Genomic DNA, 27,016 nt, shown 5'->3' on the forward strand with positions numbered 1-27,016 from the left:
AACCCAATTCCAGCCATGGCACTCACAGTTCTCTAAACTGTTTAATTGCTGAACTCCTCAATCTGGATGAAGAATCTAAGAATACTAGTCCCGTGCAATACTTGCATTCAGATAGTTTTCCTTATTGCCCCTACAGATATTCCTTTTTGCCCCAACAACCTGTTAAGAGCCTCATCTGATATAAGGAAGTCAAACAGCTTAATATTTTATTTTAAAAGGCCTAAAGAGGCCAGCAAAGCGCAAAAAGTGAGGTTTTAGCTACAATGATGCACCCAACTGTTTTTCTTTACCCCCAAAACATACCAATGGCAAACAAAAAATAAAATTGCCCAAAAATTTCTTAAAAGTTTCAAAGTATGATCAAAATCAATTTCTTGAACTTTATAGCAATAATCCATAACAACAAATTTTCCAAAGTAGTCACAGCCCAGGTAAAACAAAGAAAGATATAGATAACTAATTCTGCTACTGCTAATTTTTAAGGAAGATGCTATTGAAATGTACATTTATAACTTTCTTAATACATCAATTTGTTACTGCAGATACGGTGTTTTGTGCATATGCTGTGGTACTCAGTGTATATAAAGTTCATTGGCTAGCCAACTACTTTGGTACCCTGAATGTTCTGCCATTTCATCAGACAAAATTCAAAAGATGGTCAGTTCAATTTAATTAATATAGTCAAAATACTAATTACTTGGGATTCATAACATAAAAGTCAATAACCCCACCTCAACTGCTCCATAAAGAAATAATTGATTTTGATCTTTGTCTTGTAATGGCATAGAAAATGGTACCGTAAAAATACCAGCTATTTATATAACCATAAATAGCTAAGAATATCATAAATGTATGTTAGTACAAATACCCTTCTACTATTTACTGCTAGGACTTGCTAACAACTTGGTTAGAATTTGGCCATTGGCAATCACTTAAATACATAAAATTAATACGTACCAAGCAATGTAAATTCCAGCTAATGTGATGCCTGAGGTGCAGGTACCAATGGTTGGGGGTGACAGTGAGAGACCAAGTCACTCATAGGATGCCCTCTGCATTAAACCTTGGCTTATCTGTTAGTTTCTCTGGCTTTCTCTTTCTTACATTTTCTCCCAACAGGCTTTAGTCTCATGTTGGTTCTACCAACTTGGAATGGACTCACAATCTAATGACTCCTCATATTTTAAAAATCTCTTAGCAAAGAGAACATGAAACATGTGTTAGAGGCAGTCTAAAACTACATGCCTACCATAAGAAGGATTTTCCTTAGTTTCTCTGATATAGTCCAAGAAATTCATTTGAGAGATAGTTTATCTTTCTCTTATCTTATCCCCCAACAATTTCTGTATCTTTCAAAACAGCCTGAATATACTTCATTCTTTTGATTTTTATTCACCTGATTCTAAATGGCACCATAACTATGAACTAAATACATAAATCAAGGACAAAACTGCAATGACCACCATTCATTTTCAGTAACAAAAATATTTCCTGATTCCAACAGAGTCTGGGAAGCCAAAGCCAACTTTCAAGAAAATGCTATTTACACTTGAATTGTTGTCAGCACTTCGCCAACACAACACAATGTCTTGGGTCACCTTTACGATTTGGAAATATTTTATCAGCCACTCACAGGTAACTACTTACAATACCTGGAAGAGTACAACAGGAATGAGAATGTCCCAACTTATGGGCATTTTTAAGAAGCACCAGTAGGAGACAAATTAAAACACCAGAAAGATTTAGTCATATACAATCTTCCATAGGACTACAAGAAATACATGTAAATACCCAATATCTTACTCCATAATTCCTACAGGTAGGATAAAGTAATTTCCCAAACTGATGCCTGTGTTATAAACACAAGCTAGTTATTGAACCAAGTAATTCTGGCTATATTTCTATTTCCTTCAATTCTCCCTGCTCATTTAGTCTCACTTGCCACCCTCATTTCTCTCTCTTCTCTCTCATCTCTGACTCTTTCTTCATAAGGCTCTTTTTTTTTTAAGTGGTATTTTATTTCATTGTTACTTAAATAACACATTAGGAACCATTTCTCCAAAAAGTAATTTTATTCAAAACCTGAAAACGGTAGGTGACACATTACAGGCTAGGAAGGAGTGATCCAAAATCCACTCAACCTTACATCTCAACAACCACTCCTAAGAAGGGCTTTTCAAGACTTCCATTTCCCAAGGTTTTGAAATTTGTCTCTAAAGACAGCCACTGTGACCCCAGAAGGACAAGTGGCTAAGATGCTGCTTCCCACTACTCAAGACAGGTGTGCACAAAACAGGGTCAGTGATTGAGTGTAAAAGTATGTGGTGAAATTCGCACCCACTGTCTACCTCCCAGGCCTGTACCTGCTGCTGCTGCTGCTGCTGCTGCACGTGGGTGAGGTCAGCAGCGCCCAAGTCCACGGCCGGCGCCTCCCCGTTGGACCTCGCCTCCCGAAGAGTGCCACACTCTAGCAGGTGGTTGCCGCTGCTCGACCCATTCTGGATGGCTGACCCGTTACTTTTTGTCTCAGTCCCAGATTCTTGCATCATGACTCAAAAACCTGATATAAGGGTTTTCGGGAGGGGTGGAGGGAAGAAGAGGAAAAAAAGCAGCTGTTAAAACAGTTGTTGTTCACAAGGAATAAGGGGGTCTGCTTTAAATGTTCCCTAACTTTCTCCACAGTTGTCATTTTCTTTCACTCTGATTCCTCCCTGTGTGCAACAGTCCCCTAGTGTAGGAATAGGGAAATGTCGGTCCCAACACAAGTTTCAGTATTGCTTTAAACGTGTTACCCTTTCCCCTTAGGAGAAGTAAATATGTTTGTGGAAGCCTGGAATTTCGTACTAATTTCTCTGATTTACATCTGGATGTTATGCTCAAAACACAGTCAGCCAACACCCTGTGGGAGGCAACATTAAATTTTAATGTGTACGGGTACTGCACGGTGACACTAGGCTCTTAGAGAAGAACTAGTCTCCAACCTCAGCCTACCAAGAGATGACAAACATTTCCAGGAGACCCCCTAAGGTAGTTTGTGCTAGAAAACCTCACAGTCAAATACCAAAAGCGTTTTAAGGACTTAAGACTCCTTGAAGTCATTCAGGTATTGAAATACCTCAAAATTGGCCACTCCAGTAAGATAGGCCACTTGTACAAAGCGAGAAGGGAAAAGAAAAAGTTTCCATTTTTCTGAAGCTAAAACAAAATCAGAATACGATCTTTGTTTAATAGGTAAAAACTGTCCTGAGAACCCCCATTCGAAGCTGGGTGTTTCCTGTGAAGGGTCACTGATCTCTCCTGTGGTAGAAGGCCTGAACATTCTGGGCGATGCTATTACGCCTCATTCTGGAGAAAAATCTTGCACAGGCAGACTTAAGAAAAGGCCTGAATTTTAAAATACTAAATGGTGGGCCGGGTACATAGCTTAAGAGGCAGTGTTTTGCCCAACACACGGAAGGCCCTGGGCTCAATCCGCAGCATGGAGGGAAAAAGAACTAAATGTCTACAAGAAAAAAAATATATAAGCACACAAAGAACAGAGAATATCTATGTTATTTCATTTGTGTGTGTGTGTGTGTGTGTGTGTGTGTGTGTGTGGTATGTGTCTGTCTGTCTGTCTGAGACAGGGTCCTCCTAAGTAGTCCAAGCTGGCCTTGAACTTACGATCTTTCTGCCTCAGCCTCCCAGATGCTGGGATTACAGCAGAGTGGTACCACACACTATTCATTCTTGTTACTCTCTGGGCACAAGGCCATTATCCCAGGGAGCCAATTTAGCTCTTGGCTCAATTAAGGTGCGCACATACGACACAAGACAGATAATATGTGTTGATATCAACTGCTACTAAGGATGGATCCCACTGTCGCGCCCACCGGAACACAGGCGACTTGCATGCATCCTCTTAGTTCTAATGATGATTGCAGCTCCCATCTGCAGATCAGAAAACCAAGGCTCCAAGGGAGCGGTTTTAATTTGTTCACTGGCCATGGTGGAGTCAGGACCTGAACCAGGCTACTGTGATGGCCAAGCTTTTAAACAGCGCATGTGTACTTAAGGTTAAGGTGCAGTGGGAGCAAAACAATAGAAATGGCAGGGTCACAGTCCAAGTTCACAGACTGGGACTTGGAAAGGAAAAACAAGAGTCACTAAAGGAAGCTGACAGTTCAAACATCAAAGCTCAGAAATGCCTGAATAATTAAGACTTTAATGTGAAATACCAATCCTAGATAAAAGGACAAGAACTCTTTATACAAATTTGTTCCAATCATAGACAGACGGACATACAATGAATGCTACATATTTCTGCTCCTAACATGAAATATGTGTCAACAGAAAAATTTAAACACTGGTATCTTTACAGGAGGTTGCCCTTTTTGTTAAAAACTAGCTTAAGTCTGTTTTCTGCAGACTTGCACAAATCCCAAATGGAAGAATCAAAGGGGAAAAAAAATCACATCTTTCTTCATTTCCTTTCAGTATATAGTATGATGCAACTTGAACACAGACTTCACAAACCCAAAGACATATTTTCTTAACTTAATCCAATTCTGAAGCAGAGTAAGAATGGCATTTTTTGTTAACAGGTGGGAATGAATTCAGAAACAGCAGCTGATTCACTCGACTCTTTAGATCAGACACATTCATATCCTTACTGGTCAGAGAGTAAAGAATCCATCAAAAAACAAAAAACAAAAAGAAAAGACCTCAAGGTATGCTACAAGAAAATATCCTGTTCATCTCCCAAAAAGGTATCAGTTTGTGAAACCTAGGTATTTCCCCCCAGTGTTTCAGTATCTCTTGCATACATTTGCCCATTTATACAGCGTTTAGACTTAAAAGAGAATTGTATCAGGGCAGTTAGAAAGGAAACCCATTTAATTATTACTCATGTTGCAAGCATACCTAATAAAACAGACTTATTTTTCATCTTTTGGAGTCTATCCATGTTGGTGCCTGGACGCTCAACAGACAAAACCAATGCCATACGTGAACTCTACACCTGCCTCAGAGTGGGGACATCTATTCTGCCTTGGTGGCACAGCAGTGCAGAAAGAATGCTACCTCCAGAACATGTGACCACAGGGATCTCAGACCTGAGAGCAGGTGAGTAAGAGATGGCACTGCTTTTGCTTCCTGGGTTTGACACCATCCTGGTGGATGGAGGAAGAACAATGTCCCGTGCACAGTTCCACGAGAAGGCTCTGTTTAGCTCCACGCAGTTCCAAAGAAGACTGTCAAGTCCTCTGGTGAAAGTTTGGCAGGCATGGAGCCAAGCAGCTCAGCTTGTGAATCAGGTTTGTGAGAGTGCAGGCTTTGTGACCAAAATTGCATAAAGGATTATTTTGGTCTCAGAATGTCCTTAATTAGTCAAGTGTTAACAATAGTATTTAGGTGGGAAGATTTTAAATTTCCCATAATCTCTCACACCAATCAGGAGAAAACAGCTGTTTGAAAAAACACAGGTGAAAAATGCAGAGTGTCAATGTGTAAAAACATTTTAAACAGTGTCTGGGACTTCTATCACACACCCCAAGTCATTTAATAAGTTTTCATTTCTGGATGTAAAGACCCTCTGATATATTTCTTGAACTCTACTAACAAAGGCCAAAGGAGGGAGATGAGGCCAGTAAAGGTAATCCCATTTTACAGACAAGAAATTCAAGCTCAATCAATTAGGGTATAGATGCCACCATAACTATTCTCCGTTTCAGACATGGACTTGTCCAATAAATTCACTCAATAAATGACTTTCCAGTTCAAAAAGTCTTTGGCTAAGCGGCGAATGACTAAATCAGTAAAAAGAAAACTAAGTAACTTCCAGAAAGCACAGCAACACCGGTGGCAGGTGAACAAAGGATGGAAAGCACCAGCACTCTTGAGGAAACAACTGGCTGTGTCTTTCTCTATTGAGTTTTACACTGTTAGAGTCCACTGAGAGCAGACCAATAGCCAGGAGAAGCATCTGTCTTCTCTACAGAGTGCTGCATCCTCTCTTCTCAGGGAAGCTTGTCCTAGGCACTCAGGTTCAGCACCTCTGTTTCCCACTGGGATTCCCCATATCCAAAGACCCATCTTGTTCCCTGATAAATTAAGACCAAGATTGAAGTGCTTGAAATGACAGCATGGCACTAAGAGGGCACAGCCATATGATACCCACTAACCAGTCTGTTCTCCAAAAACAAGGACAAGCTTTCCTCTGCCTTCCCTTACGTGCCCTCCAAATGAGTGGTGACTGTTGATCACAGGATTCACTCAACACCATCCTCCAAAGGCTGGTGCTGCAAATACAAAGATATGCAAAAGCTTAAGGAAGTTGAAATGGCCTACTTCTTTCTCATCTTGCTTGGGAACATTACAAGAGCTACTGAATTCAAAGGATCGATTTTTGTGCTGGAGGGACTTGTAGAAAAGAATTAAAACCGAGTTTCACATGCTTATTTATTGTCGTTGCCAACAGAACGGCTCTCTGGAAGTATTCTGGAAAATTCATAATGTCCAGGCCAATGTATTTATAGTAAATTAAAGCAGAACTTTATTATGATGATTATTTCCTTGGTTACAGTGTTGATGCTGAAAATTTAGGGAAAATAAAGCCCTTGTTATCATGCTTGTGAAAGATTTTAAGCTAACAAAAAGTTCAGTCTTGATTCCAGGGCAGTTAATTAAGGTTGACCAAGTCAGGCAGAAGTAAATTAACTTGGCTGATCAATTATTTATATGAAGCAGAATAAATGCCCTTAAAGAACTTGGTCTGTTCATGAAAGGATGTTTAAATTAAACTAAACATAGTTTTGTAAAATATGTTTCTACTTCTATGGGGAGAGAAGAAGAAAAGTTAATGGCAAAATCACTTTCAGGAAAATGATTACAGTGATTACACAGCCCCCACTCCTCAATCTAAAAGGGCCGAAAAATCCTCTCTTTTCCATATTCCAGAAAAGAAGAAAAATGGCATGCCATATTGGAAAGACAACAGAAGCTCAAAGGACAGAAAGAAAGGAAGGATGGAGGGAGGGAGGGGAGGAAAAGAATGAAGACACTGTGAATTTCGTGATTTTACAAATACTGAGTGCATCAGCCAGCCCCATGCAGGCTGTAGACTGGAAGAGCCTAAGGGTGAAGTCAGGCTAGCTTCAGCTCATGCTATACCAAGATCCAAAGTCCTCAATAACTGTGTGCATAACATTCAGGAAGAAAAGAAAAAAGACAAACCTGTCTTAGGTAAGATCATAAAGCATTTATTTATTTTTGGGTCTCATGGAGCAAACGAAGTTTGCTTACAATGCACACGTAGGGTTTACATGGCAACACAAGACAAACAAAGGCGTTCTAAGGAGTAAGGTGTGGTTAAATGGGTTTCTTTCCTTTAGGCAAGTGATGGGGTGGCTTGGGATGTTATATCAGCTAGTTCTTACAACTCCTGTGGGTGTTACTCCCATGCAACAGGAAATCCAACAACAAAGAATGTCCCCAGTGAAAGTCAGAGGCTCTCATTAGAGGAGAGTGGGAATGGAACATCACGGGTCCCTTCAACTGTCCACACTTTTCCTGGCAAGATGCTGCAGGAGCAAGTAGCAGTAAGAGGAAGGTCTGGTGGAAGGAGACAGCAAGACTAAGGTGCCTCAAGTTGCTACAGACACACAGTCTCTGTCCACAAGCTGGGTTGCAGAACTTAACAGTAAAGGAAATAAAAGGGGAAGGATGGAGGATGAACAAAATAAAAGACACTGCTGGACACAGTGGCTCACGCCTGTAATCCTAGCTACTCAAGAGGCAGAGATTAGGAGGATCTCAGTTCGACACCAGCCCTATCTCAGAAAAAAAAAAAAAAAATCACAAAACAGGGCTGGTGGAGTGGTTCAAGGTGGATGCTCTAGTTCAAACCCTCATAAACCCCCCTCCCAAAAAAAATCAAACTAGAGACACACAGTTACAACAGCTGATTATTTTCCCATCCACCACAACTCCTCCAAACTGTGAATGAACCCTACAGAGACCGCCTTTTGTCTATCCACCACCCCCACTGGTCCCATCTCATGGGGAGACCACCCAAGAGTCAAATGCAAGAAGACAAGTTGGGGTGCTGCCTGTGATCTGAAGGCACCATCTTCCAATACCAAATTTTCATAATTATAACAGAAAGGCGTAAATTTTCTAATGCATGGGAGATCAAAAAGTAATCGAGAAAATGAGCCGCAGGGCTATTTTAATGTATGCAGAGCTAGTGACCCACAGTAAATGGGAGGGAAGCTACAATGAATGCAAAGTAATGCACACATACTAAAATCCTGGTCTGATGAGGGACGGCTAAAATTAACACCCAATTAATTTCCGAATTGACAAACAAATGAAACCCATAAATCTACTTTCTCATTAATTTTCTCATGGTATAATTTAAAGCAGTAATATGAGGGCAAAAACTGAGTATTATCCATCATAAGCATCAAAAAGATAGCACTGTAACACCATAAATTATGCATATTACCTGTTGTTAAAAATGATTTATGTATTATCAACTTCGTCATGCACTATAGATGTCTGGATCTATGTTTTGAAAATCTGAAATTTCAGCTCGCACTTTGGAAGAAAAAGTTCAGAAGTAATGGAATTGTTGGAGCCATGTTTAAAGAAACAAAAACAATTGTGGCCACTTAGTCACAGAGGGCAAAATTGGAATCACTGCAGGTCTTGGGTGATAGAGGTGGAGACCATAAAGTGATGGGCTGCGTCTCCAAATCCACCTTAGGAGCCCCCACCAGAAAGCACAGCATCTGTGTCCTAAAGGGTGACTCATCTGTCCTGCCCTCCAACATGCTGGACACGCAAGGTTCAGTGCAGGAAGGGTGGGGGTAGATCAAAGGCAGAGATATGATATGGCCAGTGGGAGAGCAGTCATTACTACCACAGCAAAGAACCCTAGTTGAAGTTCAGTTGGCTCTCTTGCCTTTAAAGTTCAGATGAGGAAAAAAAAAAAGAAATAGAAAATAGTTCGTGCTTATCAACTGAACTAGAAATGGAGGGGGGTGGGTAAAGGGGAATGACGGAGGGGTGAATTTAGCTAAGATACATTGTAACCACTTTTGTAAATGTCACAATGCACCCCCAGTACAACAATAATATGATAAAAAAATTTTTTTAAACTAGAAGTAGTTTCTATTTATCAATTAAATGGAAGGAATGGTACTCAGATTTCCTTTTCTACTTTTTCAACCTCCAGTTGTTAAATAAGAATAAAAGAAAACAAATTCTTTATCTCCAACTTTACTTCAGGTACTCGTTGGACACATAACTGTGGAATTTTTTATTAATTTTTTGACCATGCTTTGGCTAAATTACTGAAAAATCCGGCCTCTTGAACAAATGAGCTCAAGGGCTTTTGTTTAGTCACCAACTTGAGATTCCTACTTTTTAGACACTCTTTTTCCTATAATTCATTGAAATGTACAACTGTTATGGTGCTCTGAAAGTCAGAAAATAACTTAAGCCATTAAATCCTTTTAAGTTTTCATACAAGTAGGAATGTCTTAGTCATTGAAAAGTCAAGATAATCACCCACAGAAAAACCTTACCCAACCCATGGTGGTGAGCACCGAACACACACAAGGAAAATGCAAATGGTCTGGACAAGGTGGAGAACAGGATGTTTAATTTCCCCTGTAATTCATGACGTAGAATAGAGTTGGCAGAATAGGGCGGTAATAAAAGAATCATCCCAACAAAAGCTAAGATTTCTCCACCAGGCTGTCAGTGTGAAAACAGGACAGTTCACATTTCCAAGGAAAAAGGATTCCTAAAATCCCATGTCCCCCACTCCTGACCTGTCTTAATCAAGCTTTCTGGACACTGCAACCTTTATGAGACACCAATGAGGGCAGGTGATAAGCTGCCTCCTTTCCAAAAACTGCAGGTGTCTAACTTAAGAGTTTTAGGTTTTCAGCACTGATGATCTTCTTTTCCTAGATAGGAGGGGAAGTGTTGTCATCATAGCAACTCTGGGCCCACCTGTGGAGGTGAGAAAGGACACACTAGGAAACAGAGGTGCCTAGGAAGACGCATGCCCACTCCCTAGCATGGCCAGCTAGACGTGCGCACGTAATTAAATAGAGACCAAACACGAGCGAGGCCAAGGCAGTGCAGGCTGTTCACTCTGCCACCAGGAAGCCTCTGAAGGTCAGGCATGACGGGCCAGGTGTTCCAGGCAGCTTAATTAAAATGCATTTTACCCAATAAAAGAGATTTTAAGTTTGAGAACTCACAAAGCCTACTGAACTTTAATCATTTGACCATTCAAATAGATGAACTCTCACAAATAGCCTGATGGACTACAGTGACCAACAACCAACTCCGAGTATTTTTTTTTCATTGCCATATCTTATATAACTTCATGTACACAAGGCCAGGTACAGAGTAGCAGTTAATGAGCGTGGGTTCCGTGACACACTTCACGTAGCTCCTCTTTGCTTCCATTCCCCAACAGCTCTCGTGGTCAAAGAATAATACACTCACAGGATCACAGCAAGTCAGTGAATGTGAACCATCAGGATTCTGTTGCTTGCATTTCTGCTTGGTGTGAAAGGGACAATTATTTAATTTTATCCTTTAAAAAATTCCAATATGCACATACATATTTTGTCCCCAAGAAAGTTCGTCACTCTGATGAGCAGGAGGCTTGCACAGAGATACGACACAATTTGCCTCTGAAGGTCAGAGAACCCCAGCCTCCACCCTCACCCCCACTCAATGTTGTAAATTTGTAATTTACAGCAAATGCTAGAAGGCCAAGTCCAGTATTAAAACACAAGGCAAATTCAGAAATAGCAACAAATAATTATTTAAGAAACAAAAATCAAAAACAAAGATGATGGGAGCTGTGTTTACTCTGCTGTTTGCAAAACATGACAAAGGACAGGCTAACGTTCACATCTTATCTACTGAGGCTCCCAGTGTCCACAGGACAGGAGCCTCATACACACCAAGCCGAATAAAGAGTCGCGACACTTTACTTTACAAAACAGAAACTTATTTTTAAATGAAACAGGTAAGAGTTATAAGAGAGAGCACAATACTAGTAAATTCAAACATACATAATATAGTCAGTATAAAGGTTCTTCCCAGTCAAATGTCCCCATTTATATCACAAAAGATTTGTTCAGAGCACACACTAAAAGTCAACCTTCCCTTCTCAAACTTGACAGAGGGCACTCACAAAACAAGTAAGACCAGAACAAGTCTACATACCAGACAACACACAAGACACACACAACAACACAAAATCCAAAGACTGTACCTTTGATGGTGCTTCCTTTGTCTTCCCTTGTTCATAGTACTAGACTTTTTCTCCTCTACCTTCTAAGTCCTTGTTTGTTCCACAAAGAATTTTCTGGCCATCTGATGCTCTATTACTGAGCTAGTGGCCTTTCAGGAGAGCTCTCTCCCCTCTGAAAAAAGCAAACAACTGCACAGATATCATTACACTAAGGAAATCTCTTAGAAAAACCAAACAACTTGCTAATCTCTCTAGACCCTTCATCCAAGCAAAAGATAAGAAAAGCAAACCTAAGTCTGCTTCAACCACATTCCAGGGACAAGTTCTCCTTTTCTTTCTTTATCAAAATTCTAGCATTTAGGTTTTATTTTTTTTAAATGTGTGTGGTGTATTTTTTTTTTAAACAGACCTTATAGGATAAACTGCTGCTCCACCCGCAAACAAAGCAATATTTGTTTAATAACGATTGCTACCATGGGTACAGTAAACAAGGGGCCCAGCATTTGTGTTTATGAACAAACACATCATCTTACAAGAGCAATTTAACATTAACCAGGTGGAATAATCAACAGATTTCATAGGTGACACCAGGGGCAGGACTAAGGTAAACAGAGCTGGGGAGGAGAAAGGGGCCACTCTCCTGGAATCAAGGTCGCAGTAAATGCATTGCAGAGTAAACAGCTGGGAAGAAGGCAAGATAAACAGGCGGTCATTCTTCTGACATTTAGAGAGGCAGAAAGGTTGTAAGTTACATAGATCAGCTGCTGACCACCATGAAATCAAACCAGTTGGAGACCAAGCCTGCTTGTGTGCACAATGCCATGTTTGCTTATAAACAACGATTTGCTGTTACCAACCTCGAATTACTCATCACCAGTTAAGCCAGGCGAAGCAAGTGAAATCCAGTTAACTCTTTCCTGGTGCCACTACTCAGAAACTTAAGCAAACAAACAAAAAGACATGACCCCTTCCCATTTAAAAAAAAAAAGAGGTCCCTCCCAAAAGAGGCACACAGAACCCAAGCAATACCCTTTCATTTCCTGACTTGCAGATGAAAATTCAGCATCCACATGGTGTAAACTACTAAAGGCTGGATTTGGAAAGAGTGTTAAGACTGTCATGTTTTCATGCTTGAGTAACTGCATTCATTTCCTGGGCTCTTCTTCTTTTATCAATGAAATATACGGACCAAGCACTGAAGGTTCCAACCGGAAGGAAACCCCTGATGTTTCTTTCTCCCCATTCACCCAGCTTCTGATCCAAGGTGCCTTTTTAAGCACACTGGGCCCATAAACAAATAGGTTTGTAGCATTCTCAAGTACTCTGCAAAAATCAAGGTATGTTATGCTTTTGTCGTTAAAAAAGATTACATCAAAAATCAGTTGGTGATGCCAAGTGTTCTTTTTGCCATCAAAAAGAACATCAAAGAAGTCATAGCTCTTCAAACCCCAGAGTGCGTAAGTTCAACGTGTTCACTAATAAAAGTGTTAGGAAGCAATGGTTAATTTTTAAAAATCTGCTTCACGTGTACACTCCCATATAAAGCAGCTTACTGTGTGTCATAACAAAGGGATCGTGGCTAATCAGTGACAGAATATTTAGGGATACAATCTGCAATGAAAGCATTAGTTTGAATATATTCTACCTTAACGTTAAACTTCCTAATTTAGATTCGTGTGAATAACATCCTCCCATTACTTAAAATCTAATAAGCAAAACATGCTAAAAAACAGTTCAGTAATGTGTCTGTGTCTTCCACTTATAATCAGTTAATTAGCTTTTTAAAAATTCTGCATTATGTCAGTGCAAAGTATGGCAAAACATTGCTGGATATCCAAAACAAAATTTCAAAACAAGAAAATGAAATTTTAAAAAAAAGAAAGAAAGACACACCTCAGAGAATTCCGGCAGTTAGATTACTAATGATTGGAGTTTTCATCTCAGTCTTAAAAAACAGTTAAAAGCCATTTTGCTGGTCTCCCACCACCTCTATCTCCCCCAGTTCCACCATAAACTTTTCACCCTCACTGGCACCTCGTTTCCATCTTCTGTCTCCATTATCTAATCTTTGTTCTGAAAGCCTCAGTCACAAAGCAACTCCAGTGTTTTCTCTGGTGTTTTTGTTTTGTTGTGCTGTGGTTTGTTTCCAAAGTCCTTCCCTGCTGACAGTCTCCTTTCCCCAAGTCAGCAGAGCCCCTAAGGCCTCAGCACTGGCTGGGGAAGAATTTTCCATTGAGCATTTAGGGCCCTAGCAAGCAGGGAATATCTCAGGCTCGTAGACCTGTTAATACCAAATGGACACAAGGAAGGGATCCTACACTTTCCTTTCTGTCCTAGGAAGCCATCTAGGGTTGGAGCTGGTCTACTGCCCCAGAGAAAGAAAACCAGACTTGCTCAACCCAGGGATGATGCAAGTTTGGCTGGTGGAACAGCTAACACAGAGAATCTTCCTCAAATGCTTTGAGGACAGCATGTTCCCAAATTCCACCCTCACGAACGTTGTATGTGGTCAGCATGACTAGGAAGCAAAGCAGAGCTAACCGCCTTACTCCATGTCCCAGTGAGAACTCCAAAGACAAAAGAAGGACGAGTTAGACAGCACACCACACCCTGTCTTCCTTCCTCTCATGTCTTCATCAGCAAATGCTTCTCCCTCAATCTGCCCCTCGACCCTTTTCTATTCTCCTGAACTGCACTTTTCTTTTGGTGAAGCTGGGCTGAACTAGAAATACCAGTAAAGTATTATAAACACAGTTCATGCCAGACACAGTGGGTCAGCCTGTAATCCCAGATACTTGGGAGACAGAAACAGGGAGAATTGTGGTTCGAGGCCAACGCTGAGCAAACAGTTAGGGAGACCACCATCCCAACAAATAATCTGGATGCAGTGCCATGTGCCTGTGATCCCAGCTATGTGGGAGGCATAGGTAGGAAGATCACAGTCCCAAGCTGGCCAAAGAATAAATATGAGACCTTATCTGAAAAATAACTAAAGCAAAAAAAAAAAAAAAAAAGACCAGGGGTATCTCAAGTGGTAGAGCACTGACTGGCCTAGCAAGCATGAGGCTCTTAGTTCAAACCCTAATAGCAAAAAAAAATAAAGTAAAACAGACACAGTTTATAATTTGAAATGACCATCCAAAGCATTGTGACCATTTCTCTGATAAAAGCCAATAACTGAGCCCAGGCAAATCCTCATTATCCAAATGGGGGCTCTTCTGAACTTCCTGGTGATTCTACCAGCTCCTTATCCTGGGAACGATAAACCACTGCCTCTGCCTCTTCCCCAGTCATCTTAAGCTACCTTTAATTTTACCTGAATTTTCTTCTCAAAGGACCCCAAGTTTTAACACGTTAATTTATTTATTTTTATTATTTTTTTATTATTCATATGTGCATACAAGGCTTGGTTCATTTCTCCCCCCTGCCCCCACCCCCTGCCTTACCACCCACTCCCCCCCACCCCCTCAATACCCAGCAGAAACTATTTTGCCCTTCTCTCTAATTTTGTTGTAGAGAGAGTATAAGCAATAATAGGAAGGAACAAGGGTTTTTGCTGGTTGAGGTAAGGATGGCTATACAGGGCATTGATTCACATTGATTTCCTGTGCGTGTGTGTTTCCTTCTAGGTTAATTCTTTTTGATCTAACCTTTTCTCTAGTTCCTGGTCCCCTTTTCCTATTGGCCTCAGTTGCTTTAAGGTATCTGCTTTAGTTTCTCTGCGTTGAGGGCAACAAATGCTAGCTAATTGTTTAGGTGTCTTACCTGTCCTCGCCCCTCCCTTGTGTGCTCTCGCTTTTATCATGTGCTCAAAGTCCAATCCCCTTGTTGTGTTTGCCCTTGATCTAATGTCCACGTATGAGGGAGAACATACGATTTTTGGTCTTTTGGGCCAGGCTAACCTCACTCAGAATGATGTTCTCCAATTCCATCCATTTACCAGCGAATGATAACATTTCGTTCTTCTTCATGGCTGCATAGAATTCCATTGTGTATAGATACCACATTTTCTTAATCCATTCGTTGGTGGTGGGGCATCTTGGCTGTTTCCATAACTTGGCTATTGTGAATAGTGCCGCAATAAACATGGGTGTGCAGGTGCCTCTGGAGTAACCTGTGTCACAGTCTTTTGGGTATATCCCCAAGATATACCATTTGTTGGATCAAATGGTAGATCAATGTTTAGCTTTTTAAGTAGCCTCCAAATTTTTTTCCAGAGTGGTTGTACTAGTTTACATTCCCACCAGCAGTGTAAGAGGGTTCCTTTTTCCCTGCATCCTCGCCAACACCTTAACAGGTTAATTTAAAAAAACAAACAATATAATGATTAAGAAGTCTTTCACATAAGCTGTTCCATCAACTATTTTAAAACTACAAATCATCCCAAGAAGACTCTGAGAGGACTCCAGCTTAAAAAGGCCTTACTTAAGTGGTTCTTTTTTTGACTTCTCTCAGAATGAAAAATTTTATAAATTCTGTCATCGGAATGCACATTTGAGGCACTTCCCCAAGCCAATCACTCACTTCCACCTTCATTAATTTTTGCCATTTCCATCTATACCTACCCTATTGTTATTTTTCAAAATGATTCACATTTGATAAACAAATAAATCTCTCTGCAGGGGAAACTTTGTATCACTTTTTCCAATGGGAAGCCAGGATGTAACCCTCTGTAGAAGAGACATTAGAAACAAGCAATAAAAACCAACCATGCTCTTAAGTCTACCAAGATCCCGCCAGCCCCAGAGGCTATGCGTGGAAGCTATGTTCTTTCTTTGTTAAGTAATGAGCTTACAACTGGTAGAGATAGATTAAAGATACTATAACTAAATTGAGACTTTCTCTTTGGCTTTATCAGAAGGATTAAAAAAAGATCTGAAAATGGAATTGCTTCAATATCAAGCAATAATGAGAACTGAATGAGTAATGAACCACCTAAAAATCCTTGCCGACCCCCAGTGAGTGCAGGGCTTGTATTGGATCCTCCTCAGTCAGAGGCTCAGGAGACCCACGTGTGGGTCTAGGTTGTACTCCAGACCCTTTAACAGCGTCTTCCTACAATAAAGTTCACAAAGCACTTACTGAGAGCCTAATGTATACATTAACACTACAGAGAATAATGAGCTAAGAACTAGGACAGACGGTTCCTGGGCCATGAGGATTCTGCTTCTAGAAGGTATCCTGAACACCTGCAGGTCCAGCACAGAGCCTTCCTCCCTCTCAGGCCTCTTCTCACTCTAGAAAAGAACTAGTGTGTCCGCCCCTTCAGGCCGTGGCCTTTCTGCAAAGCAAGTTCAGAGTTTACTCAGCACCAAGTGACTACTTTATGATAAAAACTATAAGCAGATCATTCAAATGCTTTATTGGTCAGAAAGATGGACGCTTTTATTAGTCCAACCTTTTTTGTAATGGAGTGCCACTGATGACCCAACATTAGCCTCATTCCCTGCTATTAATCACACTTCTAAGAGCTCATTTTGCCTTAAAATCTTAAGAAATTGCTATAATTTAAAGACATGGTGTCTACATAATGGGAAATGCTTCATAGATTGTATCATTTCATAAAATACAGTATTTTTAATGGGAACAATGATCATGATGCTAACATATGACAAAAATGGGAATAATTTATATATGCGTATATATGTATATACATGAGAAAAGTGACATGTAAGCTCTCTTTTGTATTTTGTGGCTTCCCACAGCTGTATGCTTTAATCACTACCTTTTGAAAGACTATTAATCCAAAGGCATAGACATGTAGTTAACATAGATTAAAAACAAACAAAAACAGAAAGAAAAAAAACAGCCTGCTCCTAAACAAATGAAAAAAAAAAAAATGAAAGGGAGAAACCCTAACATAAGGAAGACAGGAAGATGTGAGCGCACACCACATGCTTTAAGAAAAGTCATTCGGTGGCCTGGTCCTCATTCATCATCTGTGCCTCCTGTGTCTTATCTGTCCACGTGGAGAGAACTAAGGCAGACTCTTCAGTAAGGGACTTCAGACAAACTACAGGTATCTGCCAGTTTACTTTTGGAATGATTTCAAAATATAATGGTGTCCTTCACTCAGAAGTCTTCATCACACTGAACCACCTTTATGATCGCTTATGCACAGCTGAACCCCAAAAGGAAAGCATGTCAAAGTTTTTCAAAATACAGAGCTCAAATAAATCTTTGCTAAAGACCCTATCCGATTTTCACTCTTACAAAATTAGAATGCAACATACACATGTTTATATTCAAATCGTCAAAACACAGAAAACTGGTGACATTATGTCCCATGATGACCAAAGGGTAGGCGCTGATCAGGCACGAAGATTATGAAGACATCTGGTGGGAATGTCTGGGAGGAACACAGAGAAATCAACCAGCCTGAAAGTTGAGAACCCACAGAGCAAGTCCATACAGTTGGTAGGGGCTGTGATAAACCCAGGAGCTGGTGAGAAAGTTAGGTGGGGCTGGGACCAAGCAATCAGTCTGCTCCGTGATAAGCAATCCCAGCTCTGACAGGGGGGCCCCTTGTCACAGAGTACATCTCTCCCAGTGGTTTTACAGTCAAGACAAGCACCTTGACCTTAGATCTTCCACTCTGACTAGCAAAACAACCCACTTCTGCACCTCCTCTTCAGGAGCTCTGGGGAAGGGCAGCCAGGGAAGGTATTCAAAAAAGAGATGGAGGTCTTTCATCAAGCTACATTCACCGCACTGTCCCTGGCATGTGAGCAAAAAGGGTAGATCTTGAGGTGCCCAGAACAGGTAGGAAGGGTACACATAGTGGGGTCATAATGGCAGCTTCTCTTTGCACACTGGATGTTGGAGCCAACAGATTGCTACAGCATGACAATGTAGGATCCCCAACAGAATCCACTGATCAACTAGTCACTCAAAGCAAGTCTGGGATTGGAGGCATGGCTCAAGTGATAGAGTGCCTACTTTACAAGCATGAGGACCTGAGTTCAAATTCCCAATCCACCCAAAAGAAAAAAGAAAGAAAAAGCAAAAAAGCCTGAATGGGTGTGGCTGTTCCTTGGCATTTCCATGGCAAATGTGAGAGGTGGAGGTGTGAAAAATTTACACGCACTTATAGTGGGAACAACACCTGGAACCAAGTACAAGACTTACTGTTTTACCCCCAAAACAAGGAGTTACAATTATTGGGCTTAATGTTCATCACATGCAATGGAGGTAGCATTAACACCTGAGTTAACTCATCAAAGATGAGCCCATGGATAACCGCTGATGGAGGGGGTCAATGTATTTATCCTAGACCCCTGTGGCACTTTCCCTAGCAGAACAGTCCAAGGGAGGGGTCTCAGGACAAGAGTTCCCAGATAGAGCCACACATATCTCCAAAAGATAAGGATGTTATCATTTGTCACATGCAACTTGGTGTAGACTGTGATGACACAAAGCATGAATCTATGAACAGGAGTATGCACACTGCCTGGAGTTTGATAAAAATACATACTGTGGAGCCATCTCAGACCTATGAAAAAGAATCTGCCTTATTTTTGGGGGGGAGGAGGGGAGATAGGGTCTCACAATCATGATCCTTCTGCCTCAGCCTCCTGAGTGCTGGATTACAGAGAATCCACATATAGCTAAGATCCCCCTGGGTGACTCACATGCACACAGAAGTCTGAGGAGGGACTGGAAAGGGGGAAGACCTACTTGGGTTTTGATTTGCAGTTCTGCCTGGAAGCCACTAACCATCTTTTTCCTTTCCTCATCTCTAGAATCAAACCACTGTATGTTAGGGTTCACTGTTTCCACGAAGGGAAACTTTACACCTAGCATGTGTGAGGCCCTGAACTAAGTGTTGGGACAACAATGGGGAACAAAAATCAATAGAGTCCACATGGAGGTGACTGTCTGATGTGAAAGACCACCGTTAATCAATTAGCCATACACATAAGTGCAGGCTTGAACTGAGACGAGAGGTTTGGTGGAAAATGCATGGTGCTCTGGGAGCACAAAGATAATCTATGTAAAGTGCCTTGCATTCAGTAGATGCTCAATAAATCACAGTGGTTATTACCAGCCCATAAAACTCAGCAGCCCTTTGGGAAGCCACTGAGAAATTCTCAAGTGCAGAACGCTCTTCTCCTCATCATAAAATGAACCTGAACTAGGACTGTGCTCTTGGTTAAATTGCCTTTAAATGTTTTTCCTGCTGTCTCCTGGCTATAGGAGGAATATACCATCAATAACATCAACACTTCTAATGACAGCTTAGAGGACAACATTCACTTTCTGGGTTATTGTTAAGAATTGGCACTTGTTTACCAAGGGGCAGTGAAAGGGGAAACGCAGAACAGAGGTAATACTGCACACTAGCCTTGTTCAAAGCAGTCTTTTGATTATCATTTTAAAGCCTCAAAACCTAAAGAAATCTTTAATTGGCTTTTCATCAGCATTTCCCTTTGTATAGACCATTTGCTGAAGTCAAGAACGTACAGCCTAATGACTGCAGATAGGATTAGCAACCTGGACCTTATGTTGTAGATATAAGTGGATAATTATTAGTGCACACAGCACATGTCTATACAGCAAGGAAACTGGACTGAACAGGAATCAAAGGGTGCCCATGACCAACCTCTATCATTGACAACTCCCGCCCCACAAGCATAGGTGACTTGAGTCTATCACACTGAATCGAAGCTGTAGGAACACTGCCACTTGGCGTGTCAGAGCTCTTCAAACAGCTCTCCAAGCACCATGTCTTCCCTTTGCTGGTTTTCCACATATTCCTAAACATTTAAAATATGATGTAACAGGTTTCCACGTCTGTACAAGTTTTTGATTCTTTGCCGCAAAGTTAGCTTCCCTCCAATAGGTGGGGATTTGTGATGAGAACAGTCCTGATTGGCAAGTTCAAAAGCAGAATATGGGATTTGGAAAAGGCAGGGAAGCTAGGGCAGGTGTATTAAATACAACTCAAGATTTTGGCAAACAGTAGTAGAGTGATACCAACTATCACCTCACAAACCTTTTTGAATTTTCATAAGGTGATGTACTGTTAGTTGGGCTAGGACAGAGACTTTAGCAGCTTGGTGAGCAGTCAAAAATGTGTGGTTTCCTTTTTTTTTCTTTTCTTTTCTTTCTTGATAGTGCTGGGGTTTCAAATGATGGCCTCACATTTGCCAGCAAGTGCTCTACCACTTGAGCCATGCCTCCAGCCCTTTATGCTTTCATTTTTCAGATAGTATCTCATGCTTTTGCAGCAATTTTCCTATCTCTACCTCCTGATTAGCTGGGATTACAGATGTGAGCCACTGCACCTGGCTGGTGGGGTCCATTTTATGGCCTACAATAAGACATATCATCAGGAAAATTGCTTTTGGGTTCAGCTATTAAAGTATAAGAGAAAAAGAACACACTGAGAATAGAAGAGAAAACCGTACAAAATAAAATTCTGTCCTTCAGTAGCAGTTCTGAACTGGGGTGGTTTCCCCCACATTCCATTGACATTTTTTGCTACCACAACTTGAGGACAGGTTTGTGTTATAGGCTTCTACTGGGTAGAGGACAGACATGCTGCTACACCTTCTATGATGCACAGGACAGCCCGTCTGGTCCTACGTGCGAAGAGCACCACAGTTGAGAAAAGTGTTCTGTAAGAATTTGTTCTATTTTAATTATGGGATCAAAGCAATGAACCTTATTTCTTGTTCAATAATATGTTCGTGATATGCCTAAAATTCTAATTAGACTTGCGATTTTTGCTTTTGTTTCAACTTCATAAAAACTACTGAACACCCATGATGGTCCTGGTTAACAAAATTTGGTCCATATGAGTGGAGTGGAGTCAGTACTCAGTGTCTCTATGGGATGCTGGTCCCAGGATTTGGTGCCCCCCACCATAGGCACACAAATCCCAGACTCAAGTTCCTGATAGAAACAGGCATGGCATTTGCAAATAACACCACACATCCTCCTGTATACTTTATATCATCTCTGAGTTGCTTACGATACCCAAAACAAGGTCAATACTGTGTTAGCAGCTGTTGGACTGTCCATGTCCACAATACAGATGCATTTCTTTTTCAGAATATTGTCGACTTACGGCTGGTTAAATTCTTGGATGAACCCACAGAAAGGTGAGTGGAAAAGGAAGTGACCAAGCCTGAAAGCAAAGACTGCAGTTGACACCCCAATATGCATGGAGCAGGGGAAGGGCTGGGATGAGAGAAGCTTTTTTGGAAGTGACATCTAACCACCCAGGACACGGCTCAAGGAAACACAGTAGCAGACAAACTAGGAGAGTGGAAAGTGATGCAGGAAAAACATCTGGTGTTCTGCCCCCTCCCCTGCCTCTGCATTCTCTCTGCCCCTCCCCTGCCCCTCTAGTACTTGCTCATTAATGGCGTCCTTGCCATCCCTGACTCCAAGCCCTCTTTCTCCCACCTCAAGTGCCAATCCTGAAATGTTTCACTCTCAGATGTCTCCCTCTACTCCCTCCCTCTCTCGTTCCTTTTGCTTTCAGCTGACTGAAAGAACTACACCTCACTGTCTCTACTTCCTCCCTTCCTACTGGTAGCCAGCTCACTGCGGGCTGGCTTCTGCCAAAAATACCTCCCCACCACTAACAAGCTTCCGTGGCTAAATACAATCACACTCTCAAGTCTTACCTCCTTCACCTCTCGACTACACCTGACACTGTGGTTCACATCGCCCTCAGACTCTTGGGAAAGAAAGTCTCTCTCCTCTAGGTTTCCAGGTTCTCTCACATACCTGGTAACTCCGTTCTCTCCTGGAGGTACTGGTGTTTGAATTCAGGGCCTTATTTACACTTGCCTGGCAAGCATTCTACGACCTCCAGCCCTTCTCCTTAGTTATTTTTTAAATAGGGTCTTTTGCTTTTGCCCAGGCTGACCTGAACTGTGATCCTTCTACCTACACCTCCAGCATAGCTGGGATGACAAGCAATCACCACCACACTCAGCTTACTGGTTAATATGGGGACTCATGAGCTTTTTGCCAGGGCTGACCTCAAACAGCTATCCACCCGATCCCCACCTCTTGAATAGCTGAGATTACAGGTATAATCGACTATGCCTGGCCTTCTCTCTTCTAATGAGCATCCTCTTCCTCTGCTCATTCATCTTGCCTAGTGTTACAGCCTCACAACTCCCAAATGCTAAAGCAGGGTGGGCACATCTTTTCTGTGAAGGGCCATGGAGTAAACATTTCCTATTTTGCAGACCATCTGGTCTTCAATCCACTACTTAGCTCTGCTGCTATAAAGCCAATGTAGGCAGAAACAATAGGGACAGAAATGGGCCATGGCTGTGTTCCCATAAAGCTTTATTTGTGAAACAGGTGACACTGGACTGGGTCCATGGGGCTGTTGTTTGTTGACCCCTACTCTAAAGCACTATCTCTGGAAGACCTCAGCCTTCCCACAGCTCCAACTCACTCCTGCCTCCCAGCTCTAATTCAATTCCAACAATCAAAGTACCTCTCCAGAGGTGCACACCCTGGGTTCCTACAATCTTGTGGACCTTTCTACATTGATGTCCTAAAAGAACCTCAAACTTAACCTCAAACTGGATTCACCTATATCTTGGTCCATTCAATCTCCTACCCAGCTCCTATTCTGGAGCTATTCCTATTTCACATTCCAAGCTGGGAACTATCTGGTATTCTTCCTTCTCTTATTTCCCATATTGCTATTTTCCTCCTACTCAGTTTTTATCTGCTTCTCCAGACCCTTAGCCAGGAGCATGCCTCCATCACTCCATAACTCTGGATGCAAATTACTACCTCCTATCACAACACCACAGGACACCTGATCATGTTACTGTCCTTGCTTTAGATCCTGGAATGGCTCCCTATTACCCCAAATGTAAGGTCCCAAGCCACTAGGCCTACTCTGCCCAATATAAAAGCCACTGGCCATGTGTGGCTATAAGCACGTTGAAGTGTGACTAGAGTAACTACAGAAATGAATTTTAACATGGGTGGTTCTAATGCAAATCAGTTTAAATATAAATTTAAAAACTGATGCTCAATTCAGTTACTAGAAAACTATAGGTTTTATGAACGCTAAAAACAGATCAAGTATTTCTAATGGAATTTTAATGTCCAAATTCAGATGATTTGTCAAAGACTTAGTATGAAAGAAAACAAAGCAAAATATCTTTGCATTTTATTACTTATTATGTGTTAAAATGATGTTTTGGATACATTGGATGAGATCATACTGTAATTTGTGTCTGATTATTTTTGCTCTTTCTCATATGATTACTACAAAAATTTAAATTCTTTCTGTGGTTCTCATTTTGTTTCTACTGCACAGCACTGGGTCAGGCACGCAGCTCCCAAGATCTCTCCTATGAGTCTCTCTAGAGCTGTCCAGCTTTCTCATTCTTTCCTTCCCTATCACACTGCAGCCACGCTCGCCAACAACTGCCTCCCAGCTGTGCCAAGTTCTGCCATGTCTTTGTGCCTCTGCACACACATGCCCTCTGTTCTGGGTTTCTGTCACTCACCTTTATTGGAACTAATTCTTATAAAATATTTCGCACTCATCTCAAGCAAAGAAGGATTACCATGCCTGGAATAGGCATTGTTCCATGGACTCCAAAGTTTGTCACTTAACTCTTACAGAGCAATTGTCATACTGTATTCTAATTTTCTGAATGCCTAATGGTAAGCCAGATATTATTATGTCCAGTTTGTTTGATAAATAATTTAATTCAATGTCAAATTGATGGATGGATGAATAGATGGATAAATGGGTGGGAGGAGGGGTAGATGGATGGATGGATGAATATAGTTGGATGGATGGATGGATGAATTGACAGATGGGTGGGTGGAAGGAAGGAAGGAAGGAAGGAAGGGAGCTATTGTACAGTGAGAATCGAAGACCTAGTAACTGTCTCCTTATACAAAGTGAATTTCAAGGCCAGGTGAAGGAGAGAATGATGCTCCTATGATAACAGGAGATGGAAGAGAAGTAGAAGCGAAAATAAAAGTTGGTAGGGAGCCATCATCAGTACAGAGATGACAGTTCACAAGGGGTAGGTAACGTAGAGAAGAGAGGTAAAGAGTCCTTGGCACAAACCACACTGGAGTCTTACAAGTAGGAAACAGCAAGAGTGACATTTCCTGGTCCATAAATTCTAGGCCCCACAATTGCCTTACGAGGCACTCCAACATTTTAGAAGAAACCTCAGGTCAAGGACTATTAACACACTTAAAATGTTCTTACACAGAAGGAGCAGACAGCAATGTGAACATCAGAGCCATCCAATCACGGTAGAGTCCTGGAGAGTGACAGAGATGTGAGAAGAAGTTACAAGAGGGAAGGGGTGGTGGGTGGTTTCAAGTGGTTTAGAGAGCTGAGTATGATAAGGTGACGGAGAAGACAAAGGGAATTCCCCCACCCAACATCAAATAATCTTCATCCTCTGTCCTTTCCTTCCTTCCTTTGTGCTTTCTTAAGCCCATGCCTCCATCTTTTATCACTCCTGCAATGCCAATCTTCCTCTCTCTACCTGTATACAGGTTCTATTTTTATGTCTTAACTCCCACCCTGCAGCCTCTTTCCTAATGAGTCAAGGCTCTAGAAAGGTGCTGTTTCCTTGTCACCCTCCTATGTACAGCTCTCTGCACTAGGAACAAAACCTCAGCAGAGAACTCCAGCTCTGAAACAGCACAGTTAATGAGATTAAGTCCTTCCCCAGATCTCATCAGGAGGGCAACTCAGAAGGGAGCATCTGTCACATGCAGGTGGCACCAGGACACACCTGGAAAAACAGCCAAACCCAGCAGACCACTGGTCTCCATCACGGCCGACACTGAGGCCACTCTCTGAAACAAGTCCTCAGGTTCATGGTCCAGCCCTAGAACCCCTCACCATCTTTATCTTTTCTTTAAAGACGTTACTATGCACCCTAAATGCCAAGCTGGAGTTCCCCCAGGCTCCTCTTGCCCTCTTTATACACTTCACTTCATTCCCTGGATGTTCAACAACTACTTCTCCTCTTTACTCATTATTTTCACCACTCAAACACTTATCGGACCCCCTGAGTCCCAAAACAGTTTCCTTAAACCTACTACTTCTGATCTGAGAAAAGTCACTGTTGGTTCCTGTGACATTCAGTGAATCATGAAGACTGGGTAATTCATCACCTGGTATGTCTTAGGCAAGGTCAGACTTATCCTCTTTCTTGCCATTATCACAAATGACCAACCAGTCCTCACCATCTCTCTGCAACACCAAAGAAAACTCTGCTACTACCGTAAGCATCATTCAAAACCAAGACCAATCTGGTCAAGTCCCTCTCTTGCTTGCAAACCTCCCACAGCTTCCCTGTTCTCAAAAAACACTCTTAATTCCTTTGTTCGGAACAACAGACTTCTCTCCAGCCTTCCACTTCCACTCACCCAGCATCATCTTGGTTAGTGGCTATTTTCCAAACATTCCTTGCTTTTTCTGACCTCTGTGTACACTGTCCTCTACTCTTGGAGGTTCTTTTCTCCTACTTAGATCAATAAACTCCTAGGAATGCTTTGCAACCCAAATTAAACATTACCTTCAGAGAAGAGCTATTTCATCCTAGGTACCTGAGCTGTACTCCATTTGTATGTTGGCTAAAGGTCAGGTAGGGTGTTTCAATGTGAAAATGACCATGTGACTCCTCTTAGAAGGCCAGAAGTACTGCCTTATAGCTTCATTAAAACCAGTACTGGATACTTAGGAGTTACTCAGAGAAGGTCTGCTGGGTGGATGTATGGATAGACAGACAGATGTGGTGGATGGATGGATGGATGGATGGTTGGGTGGATGGACGGACGGAGAAGTGAACAATGGCTGGAGGCAGCATCTAGGTGCAGAGAATCATGCCACCTGGAACATGGCAAGTGCTCAACAGATTCATCATTCTTTCCTCCTCACAGACTAAGAAGGTGATCAAAAAGAAAAAATAAGTTGACAGAATCTTGACAGAGAAGAGAATTCTTTGACAGAGAAATGAATTTTAACTAGCCACAGCATTTTAAAATTTTTATTGATTTATTCATTTATTTACTTTTGCAGTACTGGGGATCAAACCTGGCACCGTCCACATGCTACACAAGCACTCTACCTCTAAGTGACATTCCCGTCCCTCGTCATAGCATGTTATGGTGAAAAGCAAAGATTCTGGCGAGAGCCAATGAAGGTACAGTGGAGGACAGAGGTCAGATTCAACCTGATCAGTGTGGAGGATGAGGGGAATCTACAAGCACAGACAATGGGACTAATGATTCCCTGAACTGCTGAGTGGAGTCTACAATGTAGAACTATGTACTCAGCATAGTTTGGGCTTAGCCGAGCAGCACTCACAGAACAGGGGATGTGGCCAAAGATGGAGGAGAGAGCAGAGAGAGCCAAGCAGCACTGAAATGAGTAGGTACTGGGCTCCGTGCTGGCTGAAGAGAGGAGAATATGTGGGGCGAGGAGGGTTCGAAGCACAATCAGCACAAGTGATGAGAAGGGGTAGAGTTGGGAAGCTGTAATCAAATCTCCATCTGATGTTTGGGTTTCAGTAAAAGACAGAAAGCATAAAGAACAACAACAAAAAAGCAGCGAGGCTTAGCTAAGTCTCTAAAATCATCTAGCAAGTCAAAGACAGAGGACCTTGCACCTAGCACATGGCAGGTGTTGAGTGGACATTTGCTGAATAAATGAATGAATAACTAAATGGAACAGAACTACCCCTCCATACTGGTTCTATGTGAGCAGGCTGCATGAAA

The 27,016-nt window shown here is 41.7% G+C and overlaps 1 protein-coding gene across 13 annotated transcripts in view; it reads right to left on the bottom strand.

The window, feature by feature from the left end:
• Foxp1 (forkhead box P1) overlaps positions 1–27,016 on the bottom strand; it is a 414,133-nt gene that overhangs the window by 218,390 nt on the left and 168,727 nt on the right. For 11 of the 13 annotated variants that reach the window (XM_074044240.1, XM_074044237.1, XM_074044236.1 and 8 more), the window contains one exon: positions 2,364–2,560. The exons of 1 other annotated variant lie outside the window; for it this stretch is intronic. In XM_074044240.1, coding sequence (XP_073900341.1) covers positions 2,364–2,549 — 186 coding nt within the window. In that variant the 5' untranslated portion in view covers positions 2,550–2,560. Of the gene's footprint in view, positions 1–2,363; positions 2,561–11,287; positions 11,439–27,016 lie in introns of all 13 variants that reach the window. One more of the 13 variants, XM_074044231.1, reaches the window with a different exon arrangement.

This window comes from Castor canadensis, chromosome 10 (genome assembly GCF_047511655.1).
Source record: "Castor canadensis chromosome 10, mCasCan1.hap1v2, whole genome shotgun sequence".
Lineage (NCBI taxonomy): Eukaryota > Metazoa > Chordata > Mammalia > Rodentia > Castoridae > Castor > Castor canadensis.